Source organism: Pezoporus flaviventris, unplaced genomic scaffold (genome assembly GCF_033815535.1).
Source record: "Pezoporus flaviventris isolate CSIRO_AGI_PZ_B2104156 unplaced genomic scaffold, CSIRO_AGI_Pfla_v1 ptg000154l, whole genome shotgun sequence".
NCBI lineage: Eukaryota > Metazoa > Chordata > Aves > Psittaciformes > Psittacidae > Pezoporus > Pezoporus flaviventris.
Window position 1 is genome coordinate 1267691 of NW_026892702.1, and position 23608 is coordinate 1291298.

Below are 23608 nucleotides of genomic sequence, written 5' to 3' on the forward strand. Positions count from 1 at the left end.
TCCAGGACATTTGGGAACGTGTCCGCATTTCAAAGCACGGCTACTGGAGCAGGATGAAGTTTGATAACACTCTGTGGCAGCAGATCCTGCTGCATGTGTCTGAAACCCAAACTGTCACTTGGTCACAAGGAGTTCACGGTCACTCCTGTTCCCCCAAGAGATTTCAGTTCTCTTCACAACTCCCACTTTCCAAGATGAGGTTGTGTATTCTCAGAGTGTGGGTTTAACCTCTGAAAGCAAATGTTATAGGAAAAACCTGTTCACTCATTCGCTGAAGTTATTTTAGGGAATGGGAACTCCTTCCTCCATCAGTGGGTAGAGGAGTGAAGACTTGCTGAAGAACAGAAAGAAGAAACTGGTTGGAGCTTCAGGGCATCTTCCTCTGCAATATGCTCTTGTGAACCTCATGATTTAAGGACTTTAAGGTCACTGCTGCGTTGCAAGTGTTACTTCAAAAATCTATACTTGTTTTGTCCATGGTCCTATAGGCTGTGTCCTTGGCTGGTGCTCTTCACAACGCTGGTGGATCTCCTCTTGGCCGCAGATTTCTTAGCCACACTGATCACTTTTAAAGTGACCAAGTAAGCTGAAGCTAACCAGGAGGGATGTGCAATTCTCAAAGGCTGAGAGGCTCTTGCTCCAAATCAAGATTTGGGCGGACATCACACTAATTGTGCAAAGAAACAAAAGCAGCATAGTTAATTTTTCCAACTATCTTGGTCTAAACCACACAACCTTTCTTGGCAGCAACTGGAATTTCATGGTGCATTCACTGCATAGTGATGCTCAACAGCATCAAATCCTTCTGAAAAGGAGAACTAAGAACCAAGCCAGGCTGCCTCTCCTCTAGACCTGAAACATTAAAATACAAACCAGAACAATAGTCAAGAGCCACAAAGAATTCCTAAGGTATTAGCAAAACAAATTCCCTCCAGTCCTTATTAGGAATATCTTGGGGACGGTTTGAAGAGGAAAGTCTAACCAAATACAAACCAAATTTGGCTTATCCAACAAAAACCAAATGCGCTCTGCTTGCCAAAAGCTAAAAGACTTCAGTCAGATAAAAACTGTGACATACAAATGATGCAGGTTAAAAACGAAATATAAGATGATAATGGAATAGCTGCCGGCGTGTTCACATTTCCTAGCGTGGAAATGTCAACAGAGACAAAGAAATTCAGGGAAAAACAAAGAGAATAGATTAAGGGTTTATTTATATCGGTGGAAGAGGTTTGCCTTGCTTGACTAAGAAATGACTGAGGGAGTGACAACTGGCTGCAAATGGCCACAGGTCCATGAGCCTGCGCTGGACCATGGCAGCGACCTGCCAGCAGCAGTGCGGCACAGCACAGCACGAGATGAATGGGATAAAACAAGCAACAGGAAAAGATGGACAGAAAAGGAGAAAGGACCTTGGGACTGGGAAAACTCCGCAGCTGGGGAGTGATACAAATGAGGTGGCAGATGTCCTGCTGTGGAGATACACAGGGGCTTAACATAAACAAGCTACAAGGCTCCACACCATTCTCGGAACAAGCCCAAGGTGCCCAGGAGAGTGACCCATGGAAAACAATTTCCTGGTAACTGAAGACATTATAGCTATGACTTCTCAGTACTTCATGGCTCCAGAAAGGGACGTTTCCCACCTCATACCATTCAAAGCCCACCGAGGCTCTGGCATTTGGCAGATTGGTGGGGTCCAGAGGAGGCCATAGAGACGCTGCTCTGGAGCCAGGCTGAGGGAGCTGGGCTGGGTCAGCCTGGAGAAGAGAAGGCTCCTGAAGGGGAGACCTTAGAGCAGCTCCAGTGCCTGAAGGGGCTGCAGGAAAGCTGGAGAGGGGCTTGGGACAAGGGAAATGGCTTTAACCTGCCAGAGGGGAGACTGAGATGAGCTCTTAGGCAGAAGCTCTTTCCTGGGAGGGTGCTGAGGCGCTGGCACAGGGTGCCCAGAGAAGCTGTGGCTGCCCCATCCCTGGCAGTGTTCAAGGCCAGGTTGGACACAGGGGCTTGGAGCAAGCTGCTCTAGGGGAAGGGGTCCCTGGCCGTGGCAGGGGTCGGAGCTGGATGAGCTTTAAACTCCCTTCCAACACAAACCAATCTATGGTTCTTTGGTTCTCCCACAGAGCTGTTAATGCTGTAATGAAGTTAAGACCCATCCATGCCCTCAGAGCCAGCTCATAATCCCAGAAGGTCTGGGATTTCAGCTCCTCTTGGGAGCAGAGCCTGCTTTTCTGCACAGCTACATCTGTGCTGCGAGCGGGTTCCCGGCTGGTGACAGCCCTGTTGCAGACGGAGCTGAGCTTCCAGCTGGCTCCGTTCCCTCTGCAAACAGATGCAGTTCCTATATCAGGGTCTGATTTATTCAGCAGGAGTCTCGCACATTAAGTGTAGTTAAGTCTGAAAACAAATCTAATGACTTTAAAATAAATAGCCAACAGAGGACTTGAAACTCAAATTCTTCCTTCCTCTGACACCCACCATATAAACAATAATAATTATATAAAACCGTGTCTAACACATGACTACACAAGACTCTGGTGACCAAGAAAAGCACACGCTGCTTGTCAGACATAATTGCACATTTGGGTTTTCAATTATTTCTTGTCAGGATCCAGAGCCCACCATCTGAATGCTGACATTAATTACTGGTAAGTAGTTAGTTTTACAACTCCCAATGACTACCCCGAGCTCTGCAGCTCCTGATGCTGCTCCCACACATGCTCTAGTCCTGCCGAGCCCTCCAGGACTGTCCCAGACACTCACAGAAACCAAACCTGGTTCACCATGTGCAGAAGGGGCTTCAGAAAAAGCTTCAAGAAACTTCCCAGTAGGTAGGAGCAAGGTCACTGGTCCCCAGGCAATGTGCTTCATCCACAGGAGCCCATATCACCTCCTGATGCCATTGTCCAGTTGAGACCTCCAAGCCCCACTCGAGCACCCAACTCTTGGCAACACGCTCCAACACTAACTGCCCATCACACAAGGCAAAATCCTGCCTTTTTGCTGCCTTTAATTTGCTGCCTTTTAATTTTGTCGACTGTCTCTTTTTCCCTTGCAAATGGAAGAAGGAAGCCTCTGATCTACCTTTTCTGGAGTGTTCAAAAACACACACAGCTTTGTCAGGTTGTCTCTTAGTTGTCACCTCCTCCAAGGCAAACAGCCATCTCTCTTCCAGCCCCCTTGAAGGAAGGGCTTTTTCTATGCTCCTAATAATTCTCTTCACTTTTTAACAGTTCCCATTAATAAGCATTAGTGCAGTACAGGAACCACACAGCACTTAATAAGGCAGGAGAATGGTGAGCACAATCTGTCACCACTAACTCTTAGCTGCATGTGCTGAGCCGTGTTATTTCAAAGGCAGCAAACAACTGTGGGGGTGAGAAGATCATACAAATCCTGCATCTTCAGAGCTTGAAACATCCACTTGAAACAGAATAAAACCACTTCAATACAATAAATAAGTAAAACCAGGATTGACCCAATGCTGCGGTCACCGCTTTCTGATCAAGAATGCTGGAGTATGCCACACAGAAAGGTGTCCTGGCAAACTTACTTTGCTTTTGTTTTGATACTGATGCAAATTAATCTTTAAAAGCTTCCTCAATGGTTTGCAACTACTGCAAGTTCCACGCAAGAGCAACTCTGAAAAACATCTAGCTGGCATCTCCAGCTACCAAAGATCTTTTGTCAAAGCCACGTTTCAGCCTCCAGCCACTGACACAGCTTTCTCCAAGTACTGCACTTTTATTCTATTTAATTTTTCCTCAACAGCCTTGGTCATTGTCCTGGTTTTGACCATCTTCTCTGCAGGCAGGCAGATGTGAGTGGATTTTGTTTCTACTTTTCTAAGAGAAAAAGGTGATGGCCAGCCCAGCACCTCTATGGATGTACAAAGCGGCAGCCACCATGGGATGCAGTTCTGTTGCCCCACTGGGAGCTCAGTGGAATTGGGGCACCTGCCGTCAGGAAGGCCACAGCTCCAGGAGGATGCTCGGGTGCTGAGCTGAGCCCAGGGAGAGAGAACATCCACAAGGGACACCCTGGAGGGTCAGCTCCCACATGTAGAATGCACTGACCCACCTGCTCTGTAAGACCCTCTGGAGAGTGCTGCAGACCTGAGTTAGAAGTCAGTATGAGGAATTTAGGGGCAGGATGAGATGCCTGGCTCGCTTCTCCTTGACCAGGCATCCTCCCAGCACTTAGTTCAGGCTAGTTCCCAGAATCCCAAGAGTGAGAACTGCTGAGCCACCCCAATACTGGGACAAGAGTTTTCCTCTCCATAAGACATCCTACGCTGGCACTGCTCCCTGCTGCTGAGCCCAACCCAGCAGGCACCATTCAACACGGGGCAGTGCTGCTGTACCACAAGTGGCATGTGATGAGGGTAATTTCACCCTGTCACACTGAGCAGTGGGGCCGGAATGACGGGTAAGGACCAGGGGTGTTGTGGGGGGGAGCACCCAGTGCACATCCAGCAGCAGGAGATGAGGGGATGACTCACAGCAGCATTTCGGAGATTGGAAGAAAGAGAGAGCATTTAACATGGGAGGATGTGTTTCACCTGAGGGATAACACTTCAGTAGCACTTCCAAGTCTCCAGAGCGATCAGGAAGGTGCTCTGGCAAAGGTTTAGCAGAGAGATGCTATCACTGGCAGTACAAAAGGGAGGAAGTGAAATGCAGCTCCAGATGTGGAGAAGGCAGGCAAAGCCAGAGGGGAGTGATGGTGCTCCCCTCGGGCAGGTTAAAGCCATTCCCCTTGGCCTGTCCCTACAGGCCCTTGTCCCAAGCCCCTCTCCAGCTTTCCTGCAGCCGCTTCAGGCACTGGAGCTGCTCTAAGGTCTCCCCTTCAGGAGCCTTCTCTTCTCCAGGCTGCCCCAGCCCAGCTCTCTCAGCCTGGCTCCAGAGCAGAGCTGCTCCAGCCCTCGCAGCATCTCCATGGCCTCCTCTGGCCTCGCTCCAACAGCTCCAAGTCCCTCTTGTGCTTGGGGCCCCAGAGCTGAAAAGTCTCGTGTCTCACCAGGGTCTGCTCCATGCAGTGCTGGTGACCTGCCAAAGCAGGAGAGCAGTGCCCAGCCCTGCAGCAGCAGCCAGCACACCCTGTCTGGGTGCACCAGTGGTGGTCTTGCTCTGCGCCGATCACACCAGTGTGGGGATAAGTGGCTTCTGCCACACCATCACAGCTCCTCTGCTTGTGCCACTGCAGTGTTAAGGGGCTGCCCATGCTGCTGTGTCCTCTGCTGAGGAATGGGCAGGTGATGCTGATGGAGGTGTTGCCAGCCCCACATACCATGATGGCTCTTTTCCATGGCAGCTGAACTGGCTCTGGTGTTCTCTTGTCCACTGTGTCCCATCCATGCTGATGTAACCCACAAATGTGCCTGAGGTGCTCGGTGGTTCTCCCAACAAGTTGTGCATCATCTCACCACGTGATGGCACTTCCCTGACTTTTCTACCCTCTTCTCCAACCCGCATGGATGTTTCCATGCTGCAGCCTGATCCCCTTCCCAGGCTACACACTCCCCTCTCTGGTACATCTTCAGCATTGCTGTTTCCAGCCTGGCACCTCTGACCTCCTACATCTTCACCTGTTTAACACAAAACCTTCTGAACCTAGGAGGTGAATTTGCCACTTCACTTCTGGATGGCAGACAAACAGGAATCAGCTTTGAGCACATGTGGGACCAGGTAAATGCGAATATCCCCAAAGCAGTGCTTTGCTCTTGGCTCCCATCACCTCCCCAGCACCACTCGACACATCACTGCTCTGTAGAGGAAACCAGCTACCATGAGTTTGTGCCTGGCCAAGGAGTTAAAGCTGCTCCTTCTTCCATACTGTCACAGCTCTGGACTGACTCCACCAGACAAAGATGGAGAAGGACCAAGAAGAACCATCTTTAGTGCACCCCTGCAACCTAAGGTGTCCTACAGCATCAGCAGGAGATGATGATGCCATAGCGGGTGAGGCTACAGCACAGGGCAAGACCCAACCTCAGCACATCCCACGTGGAGCCTGACATGTCCTGCACCCACCAGAGTGAGACGCAGCAAAGACATCCCTTAGGAGGATCAGAGGGGACTGGGGGGTGGGACACCTCTCTCCTCTCCTCCTGCATGGAAGCAGGGGGGTCCTCATCCACACACCACAGCACAGCCCAAGGTCTCCATCCAAGAACCCCATCCTCTGTTGGTGTCTGTACCCAGTGTGGGCATGGGCTGGGGGATTCACCTGTTCCACTCCATCCTGCATGCCAACCACACCTTCCTGCAGCCCCAAGGCCAGAGCAATCTTTAACCTTTCTCACATCTGCCTTGTTAGCAAAATCCAAAACCAGGTGTATGGACACTGAGCTCTACCAGCTCCAGCTCATCCCTCCCGTGTGGTCACCCTTTGCCACCCATTCCCAGGATGGAGACCCACATCCCAGCAGAGCCCCATCTGCCACCACATCCCATCCCAGCAGAGCAAACATCCACCTACCTGCTGGAAGAGCTCCTCCGCCCGCTGCTGTTGCTCTCGTCGGCCTAAGGGGGCAAAAGACATCAAAAAATGAGGCTGTTTCGGTTCAGAAAGGCACCACCACCCTCTGAATCCTTCCTGCGAGCACAATGCACCCAAATACCTGTTTTTTCCCCATTCCAAGTTACACGCGTGCCCCATGCTCGGTGCAGTGGGATACACTGTGAGCTTAACCCCAGTGCAGGGGCCTGGCGCAGGGTTTTGGATGCAGCCCCATCACAGAGGTGACTTCCGGAGCGGATTCCCCCTCGTTACTCTCCTGCAGTTATTTTAGGGCACTTTACCAATGTCTAATGACCCCTCCTATGCAAAAACATGCAGTTTGCGGCAGGGAAATAAGGCAGAAATAGCCAAGCCCAGTGCTGTGTCCAAGCCAAGATGGACATCCAAGAGCCGATCCCATCCGAGGTGGATGGCGAAGCCCCACTGCTGGATCAGAGGGGCCACCTCCCTTCATTAGCAAGGCGTTTGCTAATCGAGCCCCTCTGAGCCATTCCAGGGGGCTGAGCAGGGAGCAACCAGGGGCTCCTCCTTGTCTCCTCCTTCCCCCGGCTCTGCACTGGGAGGCTTCCTTGGAAAGCCAATATTATTCCAAAACCCAGAATTTTTATTTCTGAAATTGTGCAAATACAAGTTAAAAGATATGAGCTGCGTTTCACATTTTGTGCAAATGGCAGAACCAGGCAATTCATGTGCAGCAGGATGGGGGCCAGCCAGCGATTTCGATAAAATAAACCCTTTTTTAATTTAAATGCTAATGCACTGAATTAAAATTTAATAACTGAGGAAATTGAAAAGCCGAGCAGGAATATTGGAAATAAATCCAAGCAGAAACAGCTGAAATTAAAAATTCTGGAGAGTGGGAGGACAGCAGCGAAGCTGTCTTCGATGATTACATTTTTTTTTTTGCTATTTTTTTTTCAGAATGAAGGGGGGAGGAATGAAAACCTCCTCTCTTTGCCTGGCTCTAGGGCAGTAAATCGAGAGCGCTGTGATTTATTGCTCAATTTTCCTGAGGGAAAAAGGCTTTCTTTCATGTTGAAATATTTCATAAATTTCAAGCCAGCATAAATTCTTAATTTAAAAGTTATGGAGGTCACAGTTAGTGCACTGCTGCAATTTGGGAATCTTAAAGGAATAGCAACCAAAAATTGCAATTTCATTTTTCTCTTTTTTGAGTTCTTCACATGAAATTTTGTTCAAAGGGATTCTCCCAAGTTGCCCAAAGCTGAGACTCATCCTGGCTGCTGAAGGCTGGAGAAATCCACTGGAAATGAAGAGATAAAAATCTAATTCAATTACAGAAAGGAATTTTTTGATGATGATTATTATTATTGTTAGCCACTTGAGGAATTTCTGCTCAAAAATTTCCTCCCTCCATTGCCTGGTAAAAGCCAGAAGGGAGGAGCTGACAATGTAATTGCTTCTGTTAGATCTCCAATCTTTTGTGAGCACTGATATGTTCATTTGTTATACAGCTGTTCAGCTACAGAAAGGATGTCAGAGCACCCATAATTCAAAGCAATCAATCAAAAATTAATGATTTGTCATGGTTACACAATGGAAAAAAAACCCTCAAAAAGGAGCTTTATGGGTTCCTGCAACTGGGAGATTGCTCAAACCTTCGGGGCATTTTCTAGAAGATTAGATCTGGGTGTACCAAAAAAAAGGGAAAAAAAAATAAAGTAGGAAAATGGAGATTTAATACAGAGCCAGGGCAGAAACCTCGCGGGGCATCGGTGTTATCCCAGACCCCTAGAGATGGGGAATGCAGCAATTCCCGTCCCTTCAAAGAGCTTCCTGCACAACCCACCCCGCAAACCCTGTTCCCCAATGGCAGGAAAAGTGCTCAGGCTCCTGAACTTGTAATTCCACATGAAAATCACCCATGGAATACGCAGGTCACCTGGATGAGAGCTCCTGAAAGCCACAAGTGCAAAGCTACAGGCACAACCTCAACGCTGCCTTCACATCACCTCTAGGACCACTCCAGCCACACCACCGAGCGGTACCTAAATATTACCAAAAATTAGCACCTGAAGTATTCAACCTAAATTATTATTAGACCTAATTTATTATTAGACCTAAATTACTATTAAACCTAAATTGATATTAAACCAAAATTATTACCAAAAATACCCAATATATCAGTTTGGGAAACACGGAGCCAACCTCAACTTTTCAAAGGTGTCTGCGATTGCAAAGTTATTCATCCTCCATCTAAAAGAATTTCCATACAGATAAATTAATTTTGGGAACACGTCCTGCAGGGATCATATTCCCCAAATATGAAGCATCTCGATGTCCTGATGCCATATTTTACTCCTGGCTAGACACACGTGTTAGCTGGGGCCTCTGGTGTGATTTACCGCCCAACCCAACGCAAGAATCACTCCGTGAAGGATCATGCATGTAATTCATTTCGTGTTCCTTTTCATATTTGTATTTGGAGTTGAATGAATGAATTGCTGGAAATAAATGATGTGGTGACTGATGCCTCTGCGGTTCCTGACCAGCACCGACCAACTGCACAGCACCTAACGGGGCCAAGAAGCAAATTTATTATTTACTTCTTTTTTTTTGCTTACCTTCCCCACTCTGTGTGTTTCTGCCTGGCCTGATCTCTCCTTCCTGTCTTATTTCTTAGTTTTTATAATGGCATTGTGACAGGCTGAGAGAGCTGGGCTGGTCCAGCCTGGAGAAGAGAAGGCTCCTGAAGGGGAGACCTTAGAGCAGCACCAGTGCCTAAAGGGGCTGCAGGAAACCTGGAGAGGGGCTTGGGACAAGGGATGTAGGGACAGGCCAAGGGGAATGGCTTTAACCTGCCAGAGGGGAGACTGAGCTGAGCTCTTAGGCAGAAGCTCTTCCCTGGGAGGGTGCTGAGGCGCTGGCACAGGGTGCCCAGAGAAGCTGTGGCTGCCCCATCCCTGGCAGTGTTCAAGGCCAGGTTGGACACAGGGGCTTGGAGCAAGCTGCTCTAGTGGAAGGTGTCCCTGCCCGTGGCAGGGGTTGGAGCTGGAGGAGCTTTAAGGTCCTTTCCAACACAAACCAGTCTTGGATCCTGTGATTCTATGAAATTCTAAGCAGTGGTATTTAAGGACTACAAATACTATAAGCAAGTCAAAGCAGTGAATTGCTGGAAATCTCCATTTAGCCACCAGCAACCAGAACGTGCCCAGATGGGTCGGAGCAGCTTTCGATGAAGCAGCCTCTTTAGCAAGGGCAAAGAGAACTCTCCTGTGTGCTGGTTTACCCAGGTAATTTAATTCAGTGACTTCTTCATTTATAATTAAAAGCAGAGGGGCAGGGTCTGCATCTGCCTGCCAGAGCCGGGGCTCTGCAACACAGGCTGCATAATCCTCCATACAATCTCTCACATAAAATAATTTACAATTCAAAATATGATTCCCTAAAGCTGCTTTTGTACGGGTTGGGTATGTTTTAGATAGTTTTGTTTAACTAATGCTAATAAATATCTTTAAAAAGCACGAAGCAGAATGTGGTTTCTGGCCATATGCTCCTCAAGTTGTAAGCGAAAAGTAAATCATGTGATAAATAAGGAATGTCTCAGTCAACATCTCCTAACAGCATAAAGTGACAAAAATGAGGAGGGAAGCAGATGTACAACTGACCCGAGAAACCTATGTTTATAGAAAGGGCTACACTATACTGGGAGAAACCCCCAACATTTCAACAGCTACTGCAAAACACAAAAATAACTGAAACCCATAAAAATGTTAAATGAGATTTGGGAAGATTTCAGCGTGGGCTTTCTGCCTGATCACTTAAATGATGATTAAAAACAATCATTCAAACTGCTTGGATTTGCATCTATATACATCACACTCAGACCTGCTCCTGTGGGCATGAGGCTCAGTGCGGGACAGGGGTGCCAGGAACCCCCCATCCACCACCAAAGCCCTCCCCAGGGGGAAAAAGGCTTTAAATTTAAATGCATTTACTTATTTGTACACAGCCACCCCCCTGTGACTGGGGTCTGAACTTCACCCATGCTCTGCCAAGGGGAGACATCCCAAACTGGGTTCTAAACAACCCTAATTCTAGGGGGTTCAGTCTGGAGAAGAGAAGGCTCAGGGGCGACCTGATGGCTCCCTACAAGTGCCTGACAGGAGGATGGAGCCAGGAGGGGCTGGGCTCTGCTCCCAAGGAACAAGGGATGGGACAAGAGGAAACGGCCTCAAGCTGCACCAGGGCAGGTTTAGATGGAGCTGAGGAACAATTCCTGCCCCAGAGGGTGCTCAGGCATTGGAACAGGCTGCCCAGGGCAGGGCTGCAGTCACCGTCCCTGCAAGTGTTCACACAGCGTGGAGACGAGGCCTCAGTGCCATGGGTTAGTGGTGGCCTGGGCAGTGCTGGGAATGGTTGGACTGGATGAGCTTAAAGGGCTTTTCCAGCCTGGTTGATTCTGTGATCCTATGATTCTAATTCCACCTGGGGTGTGCAGGAGCAGCTGCAGCTCCAGCTCCTCTCCAGAGCAGCAAAGACATCTTTCCTTTGTGGATGCTTTGTAAAAGGGCCAAGTTGTTTGTTTTACCTGAGGGGAACCAAAGAAAACCAAACCAGACCTCACAACCTCCTTCCCCCAGACACCCTCCCAAAGACAGCTGAGGAATTGTCAGCGAAGCCCAAACCTCAGGCGCAGGTCAGGAAGGAGCCGGCAGCACCCAGTGTGCAAAATTCACCCAAATAATTAGCATTTGGCAGCAGGAGAAGCAACTGGGAAGAGGTCTCCCAAAGGAACGTGCCATAGAAATAACTGCGGGCCTACCTGAGCTGTCTGTTGGGATTAACTTTAGAGCCATGGAAAACGCAGGAAGTGGTTTTCTTTTTTCCCCCATTTTTTTTACTAAACAAAGCAAAGATGTTGGCAGTTTCCTATTTAATTCTCATTAAATAGCAGACAGAAGGAAAAGAAGCCCCCCATCACCCTGAAACATCTGCAGGGCTAAAGGACCCGTAAATATGCTCATGACTCTTTCTTGTGGGGGAGCACTTTAGCTTCCTCCTGCCAATCCAGTGGATGCTAAGCAAACGCAAGGGCCCAGCTTGGCACTGTAGAGCCCTACGTCACCCTTATGGTGTACTCATCTCCCACCAAGCTCAGTGATGTCTCCCCAGGTTTATCAGGAGCAAGAGCAATGCTGAGCCAATGGGTGAGCACAGCAGGGCCTGTGCCCAGGTGCTTCCCAGGGCCAGGGCATTCTCCACACAATGGAAAATGTGACAATGCTTTACACTGCTACGGCTTGTCCTGTCCTCATCCTTTGCAGATCCTTAACTGCAGCCTCCAAAGGAATGAATTTTCCAACAGGGCACATGTTAGCTCCTTGGGCCGGAGGAACGTGCTGCCTGTTTCCTCAGCTGCAGCTTCCCCTCAAGAAACAACCAGAATTATAATAATCATTAAAAAAAGATACCTGCGAAATCTGAGCTTGACCCAAGGCATCTCCTCCAGTCCTGCAGCAGAGCCCAGCCCCAGCAGCAAGGGTCCAGCATCCCCCCGTGCCCACTATGGGGTCTGCAAACTGCCCCCGTGATGACTGTGGGACAACACCACCAAGACTCAGTTCCCGGATGATGGCAGCAGCTTGAAAACACTTTAGTGTCAAACTTATCCGTGAGCATCCACAGGAATTTCATCCTTTTACTCAGCTGCAGCCTTGCTGCGCAGAGAAGCAGAGCACGGATGGGCTGAGGTCAGGGCTTTGAGGCATGGGGAAAAGACAACAGTAAAACCCAAACATCTGAGCTTTCTAAACCCTCTGAGATGAGAGCAGCGGGAAGGTTTTGACTTGAGGTCATCAGAACAAAAGGGCAGCAACCCCCACTGCGGCACAGAGGCGCAGGAGGCTTTGGCCAAGCCAGAGACAAGCTTTGAAGCAGGTGAGAAGGGTGGCGGCGGCACTGAGGATGGAAATAAACCAGACCTGCCAGGAATACCTGCAGGTGATGCTCAACACCTCCACTGCAAGAGCACAGGGACATAGTGGAACTGAAAGACCTATGAAGACCAGTGAGCTCATCTGGGCTTTCACACACTACAGGAAAGTCTCCAGCATGAGGGGAGGGTGCTCCTTACTCCTGCTTATGTGCATTACTTATACCAAGCTTTCAAAAAAACCAAGCTTTCATAGAATCCCAGAATGGTTTGGGTTAAAGGGACCTGAAAGCTCCTCCAGCTCCAACCCCTGCCACAGGCAGGGACACCTTCCACTAGAGCAGCTTGCTCCAAGCCCCGTCCAGCCTGGCAGTTTTAACGTTGAGAGGTCCAGGGTACTGAGGTGACTGTGACCTGTAGGGACACAACCTGTCCCCAGCATCCCTGTGTTAGATGGAGCATCCCAACTCTCAATGCTTGAGGACACAGGGAGCCCATCATTCCCCACCAGCTCCTCTGAAGCCCCATGTCTGGCCTGTGTTTAAGCTGACCACAGTTAGGCACCTCACCCATGGGAGCATCTCCACCATATCTAAGCACACAAATAAATGCCTGCTGTAGACAGTTACTCAGCCTAAAAAGAAATCAGAGCCTTTTCTAGATGGGAATAAAGCATCACCCAAAGTTGGCCAGGCCCTTGGCCACATCCCCTTCTTGCTGGTGGGCAGCCTCCCAGACAGGAAGTGTGCCAAGGAAGACCTTAAGGTGGTGAACACCATTCCCACAGGCAATGGTACTGCAGGATCCCAGAATCCTAGGATCACAGACTGCTTGAACAGACCTTAAAGCTCATCCAGTTCCAGCCCCCTGGCAGGGGCAGGGGCAGGGACACCTTCCACCACAAAGGAGCTTTCCATCAGCAGAGGAGATGCTCGTGCTTGTCCAGCCATCCTGGGGGTGTCCTCCAGTCCCACCATGGAGGTGCAGAGTGTCTCCACTCCCAGTGCCCATCCCTGTGGGATGGGGGATGATTAACCACTGATGCTATCTTTCACCACGCACCTTCCCACAGGCTCCCAGCCACTGGGATGCCAGTGCTGCTTCCCAAAGGCTAATCAGGATCAAACACTAACGATGAAACATGCTGCAGGTTCATCAGTCCCACACAAAGATCAGGTGTGAGCACGGGATTTCACTGGAAAACCAAGGCAGGAATGATTCCTTTGCTCTTGTCGTTCCACTCCTGACTTCACCCAGGGCCCCTCTTTATCCCGATTTCAATTCTCTTTGTATTGGCAGAAGAATTATTTTCCTTTAACTTCTTTTTTTTTTTGATGCTTGGTTTTGCAAACGGTGGGACTGGGTTTCCTCAAACTTTTCCCCAAACTCTTACCTGAGGCAGACAAAGTTGCAGCACACAGGTAAGCAGGCAAATAATAGTAATAGTAACATCATCATATAAGTCCAGAAATCATTCAGTTGTATTGTATTTACTTCTTGCCTACTGTTAACTATCTTATCCCTTGGAGAAGGACTTTTGACAAGGGCCTGTAGGGACAGGCCAAGGGGAATGGCTTTAACCTGCCAGAGGGGAGACTGAGATGAGCTCTTAGGCAGAAGCTCTTCCCTGTGAAGGTGCTGAGGCGCTGGCACAGGGTGCCCAGAGAAGCTGTGGCTGCCCCATCCCTGGCAGTGTTCAAGGCCAGGTTGGACACAGGGGCTTGGAGCAAGCTGCTCTAGTGGAAGGGGTCCCTGCCCGTGGCAGGGTTTGGAGCTGAAGGAGCTTTAAGGTCCCTTCAACCCAAACTCTTGATTCTATGATTCTATGATCTTTCCATTTTGTCATATTAATAACATGGGGGTGTTTCCTACATCTGCGTCATCTCAGGAACTCAGACTTCCAAGTTCTTCTAAAACCTCTCAAACTGAAAAGGTGGAATTCCTGGTGGACAAGGCTCACGCGGGGTTTGCTCACCAGGAGAGAGTGCAAACACCAAAATCCGCTGGGCAGGGACAATCCCACCACAAAGTGCCCGAGCCTGGATGGGTGCTAAGCCACGGCAGCGCTTCCTCCTTCTGGAATAGGAAAAAATTGCCTTTGAAGGACTCCAGGTCTTCCCGTCTCCAGCCATTTGCTTGGCTCCCGATACTTTGGGTAGTCGCAGACGTGTTTAAGGGCTGTAAGCAGCAGCCTCTGAGTCAAGGGAATATTCATATGAGTAATTTTATGAACTCGCTGAAAGAACTGGCAGAATCTGTGCGCTGAATTTCAATTTTCCTCTTGTGGCAGCACAGAGAAATTCAAGCAGCACCCACAGCAGAAGCACACCCAGGAAAGGAACATGAAACAAGTTCTAACCTAGAACTACCAACGTTCGAACAAGCATAACAAGGCCTCAACCTCACAAACCCTTTTTTTTCCTCCCCAAAACAATCATGAAATTAAAATTGTGAATTAAATCAATGCAGCAAATTGGCCTGGATTTAAAGAGTTACCCCTTGATTATAAGCAACTGAAAAGCAATCAAAATGTTTTTTCCATCTCCTGTTGCTCAGCTCGCTCCTCACTCTGTCCTTTATGAGAAAAATAATCAAATGGAGGGTGAAGAGGAGGAAAGGCATTACTGATTCCTTCTAACCCTCCTATTATAAAAGCTGGAAAATAAGAGTGACCGGGCAAAACAACAGCATTCTCTGCACCAAGCAGTTGTATACAGATGGTTATGAGCTTCCAAGCAAAAGAAACAGCTGGAAATATTTGTAAAGAATAAATGTATAGGGAATGAAAGCGTGGGGGGAGGAGGGGGTTATTATTTTTGACGTGGGGGGATCCAAAGGGAGGAGAAGGAGCCGTGCGGGAGCGCTGCAGAAATCCACCCGTTTTCCCAGGTTTCCAATTTCACAGGAAACTCTCAGGAAATCAAATTTAACACAAAAAATCCCACTGCAGGCACTTTTCCAAGTTGATAAAACAACATATGTAACAAGCTACGAGTGCACATGGAAAAAGAATGAAAATAGGGCTTATTTATGCACGGAATCCCACACGTTTCCTACAGAAGTGCCGCTCCGCACATTCTGTTGGGAGTGTGGGAGCAGGCACATCGCGTGGGCTCTGCTTCCAAACACCACGTCTGATGGACCTGCCAGGGCTTCCCACGGGCAACCCCCTGGCAGGCACCACCAGGAACATCCACCTGCAGAGATCCAGCCCTTCCCTGCTGGAGGCTGATACAGCACAGAGGGAGACGAGAAAGTTGAGCTGAAGATGAACAACAGAGGATGGGCCCTCGCCGTGTTATCTCCACCCCACGTGGAAGAACTCGGCAGAAGTTCAATGGGAACAGTTTAATATACCCCAAAATAAGTCTCTGTGCAATGACAGTGAGAGCAGGGGTTCGCAGTGGTAGGAGATGTGCAGTCCCAGTGCAGAGGTGGTGGTGAAAAGTGCTCAGAACAGAATCACAGGATCCCAGCCTGGTTTGTGTTGGAAGGGACCTTAAAGCTCCTCTGGTTCCAACTCCCTGCCATGGGCAGGGACACCTTCCACTAGAGCAGCTTGCTCCAAGCCCCTGTGTCCAACCTGGCCTTGAACACTGCCAGGGATGGGGCAGCCACAGCTTCTCTGGGCACCCTGGGCCAGCGCCTCAGCACCCTCACAGGGAAGAGCTTCTGCCTAAGAGCTCATCTCAGTCTCCCCTCTGGCAGGTTAAAGCCATTCCCCTTGGCCTGTCCCTACAGGCCCTTGTCCCAAGCCCCTCTCCAGCTTTCCTGCAGCCCCTTCAGGCACTGGAGCTGCTCTCAGGTCTCCCCTTCAGGAGCCTTCTCTTCTCCAGGCTGCCCCAGCCCAGCTCTCTCAGCCTGGCTCCAGAGCAGAGCTGTTCCAGCCCTTGCAGCATCCTTGTCAAACACAAGACAATCCAACGCCAAAACTTAGTATCTAGAAATAAGAAACACCCAATTTGATAAATATTGCAGTGAGGTGGTGTTAGGAACGGGACTATAAGAAGGTCCAGCACTGGCCAACGGTCCCGTCAAGGCTGACACCAGCGGGGAAGGGTGCCCATTTGCAAACTATAGATTTTATCCTTATAAAAAAAATCCCTTGAGGCATCTAAAATGAGGTTGAAATGAAACTATTTACCACTGGGACGTTAACTCCGGGATGCCACCTCCCTTCTCTCCCAGTTTGGCTTTTTTTACTAGCACAAAATGGTGGTAATTTTAGTTAGGAAAGGGAAAAAATTTACAAGTCAAACCACACTGATCTAAAAGGAAGGTTGGGGGAAGCTCCCAAAGGCGGGTGATTTTTTCAAACTTAAAAAAAGAGCAGTAATTACAGGGAGAAAATTCAGAAATGGCTCAGTCTGCCTTAAAAATGAAAAAAAAAAAGGAAAAAAGCAAGCAAAAATAGTAAAAAGAGAAAAAACGAGAAGGAAGGGGGGAAATGAAGGAAGTTGGAGAAAAAACAGGCTTAAAGTAGAAATCTTGGAAGTTCTGCTCGCAAAATAACTCCAATCAGCCGACCACAAATCCTATAAATATCCCCAGGTCCACTCCCCGGGCAGAGAGAAATCAATAAACAAACAAACAACCCCCACGATTCAAATAAATAAAAACAGAGAAAAGGAAAATTAAAAAGAAACCCAAATCAAGAGCAAATTAAAGACCAAAGGATCCCCAAAGGCCTGGCTGCTCCCAGCGAGGGCGGGGGGCTTTGCGCCTTCCCAATGGCTGCCTGGGAAATAAGGGGAGAGAAAAAACAACTTTTCCTGGGTACATTTCAACCTGTTAAGGCTCCTGCAGTGCCCCTGGTCCTGCTGAACCACCACTGCCCTCCTTGGGATCATACTGCCCAAATACTGCTCAAGGGCAAAGGGGATCCCACAGCCCTCCACCTCAAACTGGGCACAGCCTTGGGAAGAGCAGGATGTCACCAGGTACCATAGAATCACAGAGTGGTTTGGGTGGGAAGGGACCTTAAAGCCCCTCCAGCTCCAACCCCTGCCACGGGCAGGGACACCTTCCACTAGAGCAGCTTGCTCCAAGCCCCTGTGTCCAACCTGGCCTTGAACACTGCCAGGGATGGGGCAGCCACAGCTTCTCTGGGCACCCTGTGCCAGCGCCTCAGCACTCTCAAAGAACTTCTTCCTTATATTTCATTTATCTCCCCTTTTTCAGTCTGAACCCATCACCCCTTGTCCTGTCACTACAGTCCCTGATGAAGAGTCCCTCCCCAGCATCCCTATAGGCCCCCTTCAGATACTGGAAGCTGCTCTGATGTCTCCACGCAGCTTCTCTTCTACCGGCTGAAGAGCACCAACTTTCTCAGCCTGTCTTCATACAGGAGGTGCTCCAGTCCCTGATCATCCTCGTGGCCTCCTCTGGACTTGTTCCAACAGTTCCATGTCCTTCTTATGTTGAGGACACCAGAACTGCACACAATGCTCCAGGTGAGGTCTCACGAGAGCAGAGGGGCAGGATCACCTCCTTCGACCTGCTGGTCACGCTCCTTTTGATGCAGCCCAGCACACGGCTGGTTTCTAGGCTGCAAGTGCACGCAGCCAGGTCATCAACCTCCATTACTGTCACTCCCCAGTCAACATCTCCAAACAATCAGCTGGGAAGAAACTGTTTTTCCAGCAGTTTGCATGGGACAAACACCACCAAGACCCGACCTGTGTGACCTTCAACTCTATGGTTCATGGAACTGAAACAAATGAGGGCATGGAGCTGCAGGGAAATGATTTTCAGCCAAAAGCATAGCTATAGTGAGACCAACCACTGCAGGATTTGTGTCTGCACAATAGAATATGACACTCATATTCAAAAAGTGGAAGTGACCCAGTCTGACATTCAAAATTTTCTTATTCATACAGGCAAAATAGATCCTATTTATTTTTTTAAAGTAAGAGCTGCAAAATGTGCTCAAAATCTAAAAGAAGCTCTTGGAAGCCCCAGATTCTGCTCAACTCGGAACTACACAACCCAGAAAGATTTTCTGGCCAACAAGGAAAATTAAGATCAATATAGTTTGCTTTTGGCTCAACATGAAAAAGTATTTTTCAATCTGTCGTGAGCTTTAAGAAAGAAATCCCTTATTTGCTCAGCTCTGCCACCAGACGCATTGGTTGGAGCAGAGCGGGAGAACCTCCACTGGGATGGGAAAAAGGTCCAAATGTTCTTACAAGATCCATTTTGGGGCTGAATTTTGCAGGTGGCATCGTTAGTCCTTTACCAGCAGCTGCTGCAAAGTCTTGTGCAAGTGAAGCCCTCATGTGTGATCACGTCCAAAACTGAGATGTAGCCCTGGGTCATGTCTACGAACTAGAGAGAAATCTTCGAGCCCAAGGGTTAAAGCCTAATTCCCAAATGAAGTTTGGATGTACCTGCGATAGCACTGGTCTGTTGTGCTGGGTCTGCCTCTGAGCTGAGAAAGGAGCAATGAACCCACTGAAATGCATCTGCATGACAAAAACCATGAGGCCCAGGCTGTTTCCTCCTCCAGATGCATCACCAGAAACCCTCCAGCCACCAGCCTGCTCCAGTGCCCCTGGAGTACCAGCTGCAGAAGATGCTGGGCTGGGAATAGTTCCAGAGCGCCAGGTTCCACAAGCTCTTCCACGAAAGAAAGCAAACTGATGTTCACCTACCCTTCCTGCTGTGGTAGCCCCATCGACAGTTTTCCACCCTGAGTGCATTGTTTTCCACTCAGATCACACATAACTGCAGCAGCAGCCATGGGTATTTTCTATATGAACTGGTTTGCACCCAAGGAACATGGCATACCACAAATTTTGGGACTGGTTTGAAGCATTTCAACTCCAATAAATTATTCTACTGATCACCTGGAAAATTTCCTCAGCCCAAGAATTGTTTTCTGCACAAAACACTCCAAGTGTGGGGTTAGAAATAAGGGAAGCTGTGACAATTCAGGGCATCTGTGAAAAGCCCAGTAAATGCTGGGGACAGTCCTTGAATCTCCAAAATCCATCCAGGGTGAGGGACCTCTACTTTGGTGCACTTTGCCTCCACATTGTCCTAAATACAAAGGAGGACACAGGATGTTCCTGAACCATAGAATGGTTTGGGTTGGAAGGAACCTTAAAGCTCATCCAGTTCTAAGCTAACACATGCTGCTGCTGAAGGATCCCGACTGCTTTAGCTCAGGTTATCCCAAGCTCTTCTTCTTAAGAAAGACAAATATAGTCTTATGTCCACCTGAATGATCCAGAAAAGACAATCAAGCTGGAGCTCCTCACTAAATCTAAATGATCACACTGAGACAGGAACCTCACAGGTCCAAGATGTGTCCCAAAATCCACAAACATGGATCTAACTGTTTGAATGACACCTCCATTGGGAATGGGCAAAGGAAAGGGAAGATGAACACACACTTCTGCAAAGGAGAGCCGCATCTGCAGTGACTTGTGCCTGTACTGCAACATCGGTCTTCCAGCATCACCAGCAGACCCCAGGAAGGCAGGCTCCAGCCAAGCCCTTGGGTTCCCCAGCAAGATGCCAGAGCAGCTTCATGGCACAGAGCTTGCAGGGTCTTCACAAAATTTGGTGCCTCGCAAACAGATTTTTGTGGGCGCTGTGTGCTCTGCAGGAAACCACAGCAGTTATCCTGCTCCCTACCACGAGGGCACAGCTCCCCTTTGGCTCTGCCTCCGCATGGCAGCGACGGAGCTTCACCACATCAGCACAGATTTACTGCAGTAATTCTCCACCACTGGTCCTTTGCAGCGCTCTATTTTCTGCTCATGCACATGGCAAGGCAGCAGCTCGCAGGCTCAGTGTACTGCTCTCTGGTGAATAATTGCCTAGGTAATAAAAAAGCCCAAACCTACCATGCCACAGCTATGCAGCCACTCCACTGCAGTATGAAGTGGACATTCTCTCCAGTCTCCAAGGATTTCCCAACATTTGCAGCCGGGAGAGAGTTCAGATAAAGGACATTCAGGAGGCAAAACCCCACGGTGCCTGTAAGGGTCTTAACCGTGACCTCCTGGCTCCCCTGCAGCCACTAATGGCCAAACTCTGCACTTCACAACACAAATTATCACGAGCATCAAAAATATCTTTACAACGGAGCTTTTATTCCCATCTATTTGAAGCTGCTTTCCCCTTTTGTTTCTTCTCTAAACCGGTTAAAATGAGCATTAAGGGATATAATTATGTTGTTAGCTTAATTGCCTACTTAAAGCAGAATCTACAGGGGTTTAATGCAAGATTTGAAAGGGGGGGAAGGAAATTGGGATATTAATGGATATAGTTTTAAAAGTGAACCTCTTCTGGGGAAAAGTGAGTTTGAGTTTGGGGCGTGGGACAGAGCGTGCAGAGGGACGAGGTGGAACCAGCCCCATCGGTTTCTGTCCCATGGTTTTGTCAAAACGTGAACTGTTGGCCCATTCCTTCTCCAGCAGTCTAATTTTGGAGAATTTGACCTAATTAATCATTAACCACCACACACACACAAAAAAAAAGGATCCCTCATTCAGTTTGAAACATTAATGCTATTATTGGCGTGACACACTTAAGCTCAGGATAGGGGCTGTTATCTGGTACATGCCCAATGCTGCAAGGACCAGTCTAGCTGGGAAAACTCTCACTCCCAAATCATCCAACGGACAAAACACCATTTTCCACAGATGGAGGAGCATAAACAGGACAAGGGGAGAACAAAAATTGGTACCTGGCCTTTATTCTGATAGTTGTTGTCTAAATAAAGTCACTAGTGTCAATATGCAAAGGCAGAAGGATGCTCATCATCCCCATGAGCCAAGCCCTCCCCTCCGAAGTGAGCAGAGCAGGGCGCTTTCAGAGGCTGGGGAGCCAATGGTCCCACCACTTCCCTGGGGTCACTAACAGCATCGCATGGCTCTGGATGTGAAGAGACTTCAAAGGCATCAGCAAAAACTGTTGGGTTCTTTTCATTAGTGGTCCTAAATGCCTCTAATTTCTACATTCCTCTTCCCATAGAGGGTCACTGTGACTGGTACTGTCCCCCCGTCTCAGCACTGAGATGCTGCTTCTTGAGCACTTTTGGGCTCCTCTGACTAAACTGTATAGATCCTGATTCTCCACCACCAGGGTTTGTCTGACCTAGAATTAAGCTCAGCACTTCCCTGTGCCACCTTCCTTTCACCAGATCAACTGCATTACTTAAAGTACAGCTCTAACCAGAGCCAAATCTGAACCTCCAGTTTGGCTCAGAAACTCAGTTCCTGCAGGTTTTTGATCTTCCTCCTGCCCAGCGTTCACCATGGACCTGGGGCACGCAGGGGACACAAAACCTGAGGGAAAACCCCATCACCACCTTAATGAGTTTTTGCTGCCCATATGACCCAGCAAAGGAAATGCTCATGAAAATCCAATAAATACACATGGGAAACAAGAAATATGGAGAAGGACTTTTTATAAGGGCAGGAAGTGACAAGGGGGAAGGGGTTTAAACTTAAACAGGGGAGATTTAGGTTGAATACAAGGTACAAGCTCTTCCCTGTGAGGGTGCTGAGGCGCTGGCACAGGGTGCCCAGAGAAGCTGTGGCTGCCCCATCCCTGGCAGTGTTCAAGGCCAGGTTGGACACAGGGGCTTGGAGCAAGCTGCTTTAGTGGAAGGTGTCCCTGCCCGTGGCAGGGGTTGGAACTTTAAGGCCCCTTCTGACACGAATCACTCTGTGATTCTATGATTCTATGAAACACTGTTCTGATCCCACAGAGATGGAGCAAACCTTCACCCTCAGTGTTAGCTCAGAAATACACACATAGCAAGACCCAGCAGCACCATGTTTGTCTTTTCCCAGAAAGAAACAAAATGTTGATCTCAGATGCTTTCCACCCAAACCCAGAGCCCTCCCAGGGTCTGCTCCCACACCTTGGCTTTCCTTTAGGAAACTTTAAATCAACTTTTAAGCTCATTAAAATAAAATATTGAAATCTTTAAGGAAGCTTTGTTATGTTTTTAATTGTATAATTCAAATATTCAATATGTTTTCTCAAATATTCCTATGTTTGAAATCTTTAAGAAACCTATTTTGTGTTCTAAGCAACTGCTTCCCTACAGCCTCTCACAGACCCCACAGAGAGACCACTGCCAGGATTTTGGAGCTGGATGGTGCCCCATGCAGCTGTGCAAGAGAACACCACAGTCCAGGATGAATTACAGGTATATACACAAAACCAAGAGAATTAATGCGTTTCAGTGTTTCTTTAGGAACATAGAGGAAAAGTGCATTGTTACAGAGCGCAGTGTATGAGGAGGAATATGTATAGCACAAATTAAGGACTTGAGAGAAGAAGCCACCTTGGATCGTTTGATTAGTACAGTAAGTACTTCCTATACCAACATAAGTGGGTTTCAAACAACTTGAACTCAACGTAATTAGAGAGCTTAATAAAGCATCAGAATTAGGACATGAGGTTGAAAGGAAAAATGGGAAAGAATCTGGAAACTGGCAGATAAAGTAAACAAGGGGATGCACCAACTGACAGGCTCATAAATCCCGAGGAGCCCCGTGGCGAGTCCAACCAGGGCCACCAAGCAGCAACACACGGCACCATCAAAACCACCCAGGTTTAAAGCCCATACTGGGAACCTAACCCCATGCAGGGTTTACATGAAAACCACACTGAAAAATAACACCACTGCAGAATCAAAACTCAGAAAATGACAGAATCTGGGGGGAATCCAGCCTCTGGGATGTGCCACCAGCCTGCCCCATGCTCTGACACAGCCCTGAGATGCTGGAACACAAACCAGCTCTTCCATGGGACCCTCAACTCCTCAGCCCACAGTGGAATTTACTAAGAGAAAAGTAAAGAAGAAAACCAGATTGACCTGGTCTGCTGCTGGTGATCAGCTCATTGATTCTGCAACGTTTCTGCATCATAATTAATTTATTTTTTTAATAATACAAATGAATAGAGTATCTTCTAGAAACAGGGTTTTTTTTAACTGTTTTTCCCTCCCACATTTGTGCTTTCCTTCATATCTGGCTTTGGGCAATGTGGGGACATCAAGGATGCAGAAGGGATGCTTTGCTCACCCCTCCTCTTGAGGCTCAGCTGAGTACTGGCAACAAGAACAGAAACACAGAATCACAGACCTCATCTCAGTCTCCCCTCTGGCAGGTTAAAGCCATTCCCCTTGGCCTGGCCCTACATCCCTTGTCCCAAGCCCCTCTC

The 23608-nt window shown here is 48.5% G+C and overlaps 1 protein-coding gene across 5 annotated transcripts in view; it reads right to left on the reverse strand.

Moving 5' to 3' along the window:
- The window catches only part of ZNF618 (zinc finger protein 618), a 148286-nt gene that overhangs the window by 76265 nt on the left and 48413 nt on the right, over positions 1-23608 (reverse strand). For all 5 annotated transcript variants that reach the window (XM_061479598.1, XM_061479596.1, XM_061479595.1 and 2 more), the window contains exon 2: positions 6481-6524. In XM_061479598.1, the coding sequence (XP_061335582.1) occupies positions 6481-6524 (44 nt within the window). The remainder of the gene's footprint in view (positions 1-6480; positions 6525-23608) is intronic.